Here is a 10,008-nt window from a genome sequence, read left to right on the forward strand (position 1 = left end):
CCCTCAGTCTAAAGCACACACTGCTTCTGAACCTGTGTGCCGCTGCAGCTCACCCAAACATCATGCCATCATGAAGGCCATCTGTTACGCTGATTCACTGCTTCGTCTCTGAAGTTTTCAAAGGAACACTGTAAACCTCCCCCGACCTGATGAACAGTCATTATTCCAAACCCCTTTTAGGATGTTCTTGTGCTTTTCAGAGAAACTAATTGGAGACAAAGGAAGTTAGCGGACTTCCACTCTAATGACAAAGAAGAGTGCTGCGGCCCAGACACGAGAGCCACCCAGCTTGGGGTCTGGCCTTGCCTCGGGCTCTTCGGAGGCCCATTATAGAGCTGAGACCCGTGGGTAGACTTTGAGTGACACGGTTGGGTCGGTGTGTACACTTCCTGAAAGTGGTCCATCGGTGGGAAAGTGGTAATTTGCTTTCGCTCCGGCTCCCCCGCCTTCTGGGTCTCGTTGAGCAAAGGAACAGACTTTAGTTGGGATAATTAGGTGCAGGAGCTGGTCTTAATAAGTCCCCCAGATGTTCCTTAAATGAGTGGGTGCCTTCAACCCTCCATTTTTAGATATTTGCTCTAACTTGAATGAAAGAGCTGAAGGTGTGAACTGCAGTGCGTCGTAGAAGTTCTCACCTAGCGTGCTCCATTTAGTAAATGGTAGAAAAGATCGAATGATCTTGGATGAACACCTGACATCCGGCCCTGTGCCAAACATCAAGAGCTCTGCAGACACAGACTGTTTATATCAGGGCACTGAGGTTATGCGTATAATTTGTGTGCAGCTGTAGAGTACGTTTTGCCTGGCTAAGGTTAGGTATTACAAATATCTCAATCCTTCACATTCCTTGAGTCTCTTGCCCCGGACCCCTTGGTTTCTTTGGTTTGTGCACCTGCATGTCAAACATAATGTCTTGTGAAATCTGAGGCAAGCATTAGGCTCTTCATTTTAAAGTGGTAGATAAGAGTTTTGTTCACAGACATTCCCCTTTTTAGGTCATGAAGGCAAAGTTGCATGTTTTTATCGGAACAAGACATCTGAAGAAAACACATTATTCCACACTTTTCTGAAGCTCCTGTATCTTTTTTTTCTTCTTTTTATGGATGCAGTCTGTCACGCTTCCATTTTCCAACTCCTCACACCCTGTCTTCTACAGAGCACACGGCAGATGTTTATGGCCATAGTAATGAGTGAAATAAAATAGAGTTTGTGAATATGGATTGTATTTAATATGAGGTGGCGTGATCAAAAACCTTAAGAGGCAGTTGGGCTGAAATAGCTGTAAATGTGCTGAAAATGATTCAGAAGGAAGAAAAATGGCAAGAAAAAAACGTTTGCGTTTTTCACACCAGCGGAGTTCATCTGGGACCGTGTCTTAAGTAAATTGGCTTTGTTTGCCAAGTCGTAAATGTATGTAGTTGAGCAGAGCTCTTACAGTTCATTTGAATGTTCTGTTTCACCAGCAATGATGTGTGTCTCTGTTTCAGCGTTTTAATTTAGGAAAACTTGCAAGAAGAATACTTACTGCTGTCAAAAGGACAATTTTCTTGAACAGTTCCGTAAACTGCCTAGAAACAACTAATTCTGACAGTAATTTTGATGTGCACTGGGAATGTCTGATTTCAATGATTGGTGCACCTTCTAACATTGCTCAGTGTAAATTTTTTTACTCAAGCTTTACAGAGATGTTTATGAAGGTCAACAGTCCGTTTTCAAAAACATACATGGGAAACAGCAAAAATTGCAAAGACTCACAAGGAAACGATTTCTGTGGTTGTGATATTTTTAAGATGAGAAAGAGCGTGGTGTTCAGACATGGGCAGATAGACTGTTCCCCACCTGGGGCAGTATTTATCCTTGCAGCAGTCTGGCTCATGCACCTCCATGCTTTGATCAAAAGCAAAATGCTTCCTCCCACCATTTGACTTCCTGTGGGATCCCCACTCCCCATTTCCCTGAAAAAAAAAAAAAATGCATTCTGCTGATTCCCCCATTCCCCCACCCAACCTATTCCACATCCATGCATGGAGTAAAATGATATCCTTTTCCTAAGCCGTCATTATGCATGGGGTTAGCTCACAGTATGACAATGCAGGAGTTCTTGTTACCGTCATTAGTGCCTTCGGTCGAGATGCACATGTAGGGCAGGTTACGGAGACAGACGAGACCACCCGCGGAGCTCCAGCCTGGAGATTAATCAGGAATCCCAGCATTCCCTGCTCCCCTGGACGGCTTCACTGTCATTTGACCCAGCGGCTCTGTGACCCATTTACCCGGTTCAAAATTGGACAATGTTCAGATAAGCTCACGTCGGCCCTCTCATGATGGCGAGTGTTTGAAATGCTCAAACAACAGCTTCATCATGGACTTGTCTTTTGCTCCAGACACGCAGCTCACACTTCAGTTCCCCCTCGTCTTCTGCACGCTTTTAACAAGAGATCATCTTTTCCATGCAGTCTTTTTCACGGTTGTGATGCAGAAGGGGTTCCTCACATGGCAGCATCCAGCCATGTTTTAATTTAGCCACTTAGCCAGAAATTACCATCACTCATCCAGTCGGGATTGTGGAGGGTATAGGCCAGGCCTGGCGTGATTGTGCTTGCTTTCGCCACGTGTTTTTATTTTTCAGCTTTCAAAGCCACTTACTGAAAAGCCTTGATGTGGACGGATCTGTAGCTGTGCTCTCCGTTACAACTCTGCTGTAATGCAGAAGGCATGGCTCTGTTTTTGGTACCTGTCTTACTGCCGTTATCTTTATTTCTTGAAATAAACCATTATATGGTTAATCATGATTGGCTCTTTGGGGGACGATTGAGGTTTGCTCACTTTGTACCTCCGATTCTGTTTCTCTAAACCTTTTCTGTAGCAATTTAGTAAGAAGTCCTAAATTTAGAATCGTGAGGCTTTTCTTTTTGAACGTTGTGACAATTATGATTAATTTAGTTTTTTGTTTTATTTTGTTTGTTGTTGCTGCTAAATCGGTTGATCACGTAACTCACGCATTTATGTTCCTATGGTTGGGATCCAGCAGATGTTTCTAGATCTTGACCTTTTTAATGTGAAGTTGCAGGCAAGACAAAGAAAAGCAAACAATAGCTGTAGAGTAATTTTAAACCATGTTTGTACGAGGCCTGGATGTGAATCGTGCTCCGCTCAGGTGTTGTTTTCAATAACAGTGTAGTCATGGATACCAGAGTTGCATGAAAGCCTCTGAAGTTATTTTAAATATGTCTTGTGAACACTTGGTTGGAGTCGGTTTCTTTTTTTATTTTTAGCTTTGCAGCACAACCTAACCACTAATTTACTTAGTGCTGGGCGGTATGACCAAAAATTTATATCACGGTATTTTTCAAAATTATACCGGTTTCACGGTACATGACGGTATTTTTTTTTTCATGCATGACCGGGTGTTAACCATATTTTCTACTGATTGAGAGAGGAAATACTGCAGTATATTGACTTAGAATGCCCTATTTTACTGTCATGATGAGTGAATATTGTCAAAAAATACCACACTAAATAGTGACTAAACACGACCCCTTTTAATACGTTAACCAGGAGTCACTCTCATTTATAATCGCGGCATCGTCTGATAAAATCAACGTGCATCTACACTAAAGAGCGGCTATGTGGTTGTTTTGGCTATATTACTTTTTTGTCTCATGCAGCGCACTGCCTGCGTCTGAGTAACAAACTAAAAAAAACAACAAACAAAAAAGTGCATGTGATATTAACAGACGAACTACGCTCATATTTATAATTCCAAACAATCAGTAAGCGACAGGTGCTTGGAAACGCTGTTTTGTACTCATTTATTGACGAGTCGGCTTCTCTGTCGCTCACTGCACAGAACAGACGCCGAGAGAGGTGACACTTCTCCGGGAAAGTCAGACCTCGCGTTCGCGGGAAATCTTCCAACTGAACCATAGCTAAGGTTTATCCAAAAAAGTCGCTAGGTTTGTCAGTATGAATATTCTATGGGAAAAAGCAGCTAAATGGGTCTGAAAGTTGCTAAATCTAGTGCTGAAGTCGCACTTGTGAGACGCGGGAGCTGATGGCAGGGGGCGGTGGATATTTGTGGCGGTCAATGTGGATATTGTGGATGAGTTCTTCTGTGTCATCACGTTCTATTAGTTCTACAGCTTCAGTTTCAGAACTTTCACGCTTAGTAACACATACAGCTGTTCCCTCACCACAGTGCAACAGTGAAAAGGGACCCCTTTCAAACAGTGTCGTGTTCCGAATGTTGTTTAAGCGACATTTTAAAAATTCATATCATAACAAAAATAAACACCGGTATTCGGTATGAACCGGTATACCGCCCAGCACTAAATTGACTGTTTTATTCATTATGAGATAAAAGACCTTGTATTATGAAAACATACTATAACTTTTGGAGCTCCAAAACTAGACCCTAGTCCAGAAACACCATTTCTTGAAACTAAACTGCAAAAACGACACTTTCCGAACCTGTGTAACTTTCTGACATCAAGTGCATGAATACATCCACATGTGACTGTCCATCAGTGACTCCTATTAGGTGATCAGAATCTTAGGCCATTTGAGGTAGTGAAGATGAAAAAATAAATTGTGTTTTAAAGTCAGTGAAATAGAGGTAGCGAGACATCTTTTCTTCTCTTTTGTGTGACGTACATTCAAGTGTAACAGATTATCAAAAAATGAAGAAAAAATGCAGGGCAGGAGTTGGTTCTATGCATCGGTTGTTGATTGGATGTTGAGATGTTTCAACATTTTTGAGTAGTTTAACTAAGCCAAAGCAGCATTTGTGTGTGTGTGTGTGTGTGTGTGTTTGATAGGCCACAAAAATGTTTAATTATTGGTTTTGCTCTGTAATTATGTTGCTAATGGTGATTATTAGAGGATTACATCTGTGTATGTATTCATGTGGGATGCTGACCCATCTTTCTTTGACCCTTTCTCTTGTCCCAGGATCCTTTCCTGGCAGAACTCCTTCACAGTTACAAAGATCATATCGTCGGCTACCACGAGCATGACTCTTTGCTGGACCACAAGGAGGAAGAGGCACTGAGTGAGGAAGATCGCAAGGCAGCCTGGGCCGAATATGAAGCCGAAAAGAAGGTGTGTAGCCACACAAGCCCTTTACTATTATATACATGTAATGATAAAAAGAATATAGTCTAATACCTTTATATCAGTTTGTAAATATAATGTTAGATTTTAGCCATATTTCAGGTGTGTTTTTTAATCTTTCATTAAAAAAGAAATTGTCTGTTTGTTTCTGGCCATTACTGATAGCTGTTTAAGAATCTTGGTGAGGTTGATGATTATTTCTTCAGTGATGGACCGCACCTCACAAATAATATTGTGGTGTATTAGCATCATAAGAAATTAACCCACACTTTAAGAAACACCATGAGAGAGGTCGAACTGTATGCATGTGTGCTTACATAAAATTCCTTGAAACATAAAGCTTTATTCGGAGCTACATAAAACTAGTGGGAACTACCAAAAAGGTTTGTTGCTGGAAGAGGGTTCTTTGGGCGGTAATTGTTCTGCTTAGACCCATAGAAGCACACCTTTTCTGAAATGTCTCATTGTTCAGACAGTCGAATCATCCTTTCATAAACGCAGTGAACCCTGTGTGCAGATGGTGGCTGAGAGCCTGTGTCCTTTTATATCCAATCCTCATTGTCTTCAGATTAGAGACTCTTCACCCTCAGGGCTCATTAGTGGAGTATTTTTGGGAGAGAAGTCACTTGTTGCCATGTGGGACTCCGACTCTGCACTTGAATTACATTACAAGTGCCTTCTCTCCATTCAGATTCACTAATTATTCGTTTTGCAATCACAACTATATCTACCCTGATTCCCTTCAAAACTATTCTGTAGTCAACTAAATGCTACTTCAAAGATAAATCGTTATAATGGGGTTGAATTACTTAAAACTGAAAAAAGCTTTCAACTTCTGCTGAAAAACGTGAGAAGCAATGTAATTGCAAAGCATGTCCATCTGCAAATAGACCTACAATTATAGAAAGCACAGACTCCTTTCCTTGAATACGTCATCAGTAAAAATAACTGAAATAAGTGAACATTGCTCGTGTTGCACTACATGGAGCATGGAAAATATCACTATAACTTTAGTGCCCAATGCAGGAGCTGTACCTGCTGGGAGCATTGAGACAGTGCAGACTGTCTTTGGATTTGTGTGCGTGTGTGTAATTCATACCACATTGGCACAGATTCTGCACTACATGTAATCTGCCTCCTAAATTTCATGTTCTTTTTTGGCAAGACTTTTTAAATATTATGCTTAAATCAAAGTAATTTCATCAGTGAATCACTTGGCCATAGCTATTATATGCAACGGAAAGAAATCACCTGCTTTTGATCATCTCGCTACAGTTATTTGTGTGTGCTGAGATTGAAGAGTTTTGTGTAATGTGATTGCTTAAAATCATTAACTCTGCCAGAGCCATTAAAGTGGATTTTAAGCAGTCACTTGCAGTGATTAGAGAACCCTATCGAGTTCTGAGATAGTTGAAAGCTGCCATACTGTGAGCATCACATTTTGAAACCAGCCTAAAAGAGCGTCTGTTTAGATTGTCCTGCGGTCTGCGGCACAGCTGTGATCCACGCTGCCATCTGTGCCGCACACCTGCTCGTGCCAGGTCTGAACACCGGACACTCAGCTGTGGAGTGTGTTTACGAGCTGCGTGCACCAAAGACCCAATTAGGGGATTGGCTGCATCTGCCTCGGTAGCTCATTTACACACAAACACAGCCGTCCTGCTGACCTTCAGCAGGGGAACGTTCTGTTTAGAGCCGTAAGACAAACACAGCTTGGGCAGGACCCTAACAGAGGTTCACATGGGTGCACATCAGGATTTTTTGGATCCTCCAGCGATCTGTTGGCTGGGAATTATTGTTCGCCGTGCGTCTTTGCCAGTTCGCAGACAAATCATGTCAAAGTCGCAAATCGAGTGGGAAATTAAGTCCAAAAAGCAATGCTTTGATTACCCTGCAGCAAGTGCTAGTGTGATGGAAGGCTGACTCATCTGTCAGGCCGAACCTGATTTGAAGATTATTTATAATTGTGATTTTTCTGTGACCTCATTTCATAAAATGAAACTTCTCTGTTTGTTTTCGACTGATGGACCCTCTCTTCTCTTGTTTCAGGGTCTGTCCATGCATTTGAACCAGCCGTCCTATTCTCAAATGGCCGTGGGAGCAGGAGCAAACTCTTACTTCCCCTTCAACATGGCTGCCTTGGCCTCCATGAGCAACCAACAGTTGGAGGTAACTAATGAGCTCCACGTGCTCTTTTCACATTCCTTGGCTTGTGCTCTGCCAGCTGCCGTTTACGAATGCTAGTTATTTCTGTGAAAATATCAAATTCAGAGGTTTGTTTCATCTCGTCTAGTATTTTCAGTGTTTCTTCTCACACTTTATTCTTTCTCTCTGTGTTCAAGGATTTGATTTACCAGGGCAGGCAGAAAGTGATGGAAGCCGCTAACGCTCTGAAGTCAGTGCCCAGGGAACCAATGGAGGACATCATCGCGCAGGTGGTGAGTGACAGGAGAGAGGGAGATTCCCTACAGAGAGGCTTTCGTTGGAAAGGCTGCGCATAAAGGCCCCGATATACTCACAGCACAGTTGTTTTTCGTTCTTCGCCTAGGGGTAAAAAGAAGTTTGAAATGCCAATTTACTGTTAGTGAACATCCCAAAACCACCAGGTTGAGATACATACGTAAATATGTGTTGCGTGCTTTCCTCGCTGTAACAAAATAAACACTCAACAAATCAACAGCAGTGAGAAAACAGCAGTTAAAAAAGCATCTGATCGTAGCAATGTGGACATGTTTGCACAGCTCTGCAATGCAGCACTCCAGTCAGGTCATGTCATGTTTATTTATATAGCACTTTATGCAATAGGTTGCTTTAAAGCAAGCAGCTTTACAGTATTAAACATGAGAAAAAAGCGTCAGTGTTGCTTTCAGTTAGAGTTGCAGCTCAAGTTAATGCTATAAAGCAGTTCTCCAGTGTGTTCATGTCTGACCTCGCCGGACTGAACAGAAGAAATGAAACGCAGATGTTTTCCCAGTCAAAGAAGGCCACATCTACCTGTGAATGCGTATCTGCCATGGAGCAGTGGTAAAAAGAAGGGGTTTAACAGCTGGAGCGAACACTTCCGGAAACTCCAAATGAACTTCGTTTTGGCCTGATTTTGTTCAAAATGACATCACACTAGTTTGTTTTTTAGATTTTGAAGTATATCAGGGCCTTAATGCTCCAGGTCCAGTGTTGCATCTATGAGCCGTCATGACCAGTAACTGATGCACAGCCCACCTTCCCTGACAAGACTGAAAATTCGCTCTGCAGTTGGTGTTTGCCAAGGCAGAATCACTGTTGTTGTTAGTACTTACCCCAATCAAACCTTTGATGCATAGCTTTGTGCTACAGACATGCGTGAAACTCTGGATGGGTGATAAAATGACCAAAAAATCTATAGACCTACATTGAGGGATGAGCCTGAGTCATATTTGGAGGACAGAACATTATCATAGACTTGGCGAGATGGGCTCTGTTGACTTTACAACCACTTACAACACCTGCATAACAACGAGCTAGGACTGCACAATTAATCTAATTTCTAATCGCAATTACAATTACGGATGCCACAATTACATAATCGTTCAAAGCAGCAATTAATCATTCAAAGTCCACTTATGTTATTCTGCATGCTTAAGATGTTTTTTTTTCTTTCTACATGTTATCTTAAGGGTTTTTCCATTGTTTTAATTTTAGTTTTAGTATAACATTATAATACCATGCATATTTTTACCTTTTTATTTAAAGAGAAACCAATCCGATGTATAGTTGACATTTGAGGCTTAATACTATAGAAAAGCACTAAAAGTTTTTCAGTTAGTGTTTTCAGCTTGTTTATTTTCATATAAAAATATGGCATGCAGTTGCTTCAAACAAAGGTATAAACATCATTCATTTAATCGTAATTAATAATCGCAATTACAATTTTAAAGGAATAATCGACAATTGTGATTTTTGTCATAATCGTGCAGCCCTACAACGAGCCACTATATCCTAGTCTCATGGCGCGAGCTTTTAGGGGCAAAGCCTACACTTTTGCCTATAGTTTGCTGTGTCATCAGTATTAAGCTTGAGATGTTGGACTACGTTCTGAACAACTGCTAAATGTGTTTGTGTGTGTGTGATGATCGTGTAAGTGTTTGTTTGTTGAGGTCTACAGGATGTAACAGGTGTGTTGTTTTTGGCAGTGGAAGGAGAATCCGAGTTTACCCGAGGCCCAGGTTCAATCCATGGCTCTTGGGAGGCAGGCCGGCTACGAGCTGGAAATCAAACACAGGGAGGCTGTTTACCGTGATGTCCTCGGCAAGCAACAAACTGTATGTTTGCTCATCTCTCACTATCTCTGTGGTGTCTTATGTTCTACCTGTGTTTAAGTGACGTTAACATTTTAAACTAAATAGATTGAAAGGGATTTTTACATCTGGTACCCTGTTGCACCCCTTTTATTCTACATTTGTCAAAAATAGTTAAATGTGATGTGTGAATTAATTCAGGGTCAAATTTAAGGCTATAAATATCTTAAATGGTATAACAAATCTTAATTATCCAGTGTTAATTTTGACAGCAAATTTTGATTGTTTTAGTCGTAGACTAAATCGACTAAATATCATAAGATTTTAGTCGACTAAACCTACAGTAAATTAAGTCTGCTAAAATCTAATGGGTTTAGTTACAGTGCATTTATTAAGCATTTCTTAAAAATGTCCAAACTCATTATATAGATTTAACTGCGGTGATACACAACATGCCTTTGTTAAAATTAAATAAAACCACTTCTCATAAAAAACAAGAACATGGTCTTCTTATTAATGAAATACCAGTGGTTATATAGGCTAATTATGCATTCTTTATAGCAACTTGTTTGCCATATTCTTCATTCTTTCAAGCAGACATATTTATTTCTATAAATAAATT

General features: G+C 40.9%; 1 protein-coding gene across 1 annotated transcript in view; it reads left to right on the forward strand.

The window, feature by feature from the left end:
- LOC107746134 (transcriptional regulator ATRX-like) overlaps positions 1-10,008 on the forward strand; it is a 23,154-nt gene that overhangs the window by 10,914 nt on the left and 2,232 nt on the right. Inside the window, exons 9-12 of the mRNA XM_016560230.1 lie at positions 4,951-5,100; positions 7,162-7,281; positions 7,455-7,550; positions 9,282-9,410. Of these exons, the coding sequence (XP_016415716.1) occupies positions 4,951-5,100; positions 7,162-7,281; positions 7,455-7,550; positions 9,282-9,410 (495 nt within the window). The remainder of the gene's footprint in view (positions 1-4,950; positions 5,101-7,161; positions 7,282-7,454; positions 7,551-9,281; positions 9,411-10,008) is intronic.

The sequence above is a fragment of the Sinocyclocheilus rhinocerous genome, unplaced genomic scaffold (genome assembly GCF_001515625.1).
Source record: "Sinocyclocheilus rhinocerous isolate Xijiao unplaced genomic scaffold, SAMN03320098_v1.1 scaffold348, whole genome shotgun sequence".
NCBI lineage: Eukaryota > Metazoa > Chordata > Actinopteri > Cypriniformes > Cyprinidae > Sinocyclocheilus > Sinocyclocheilus rhinocerous.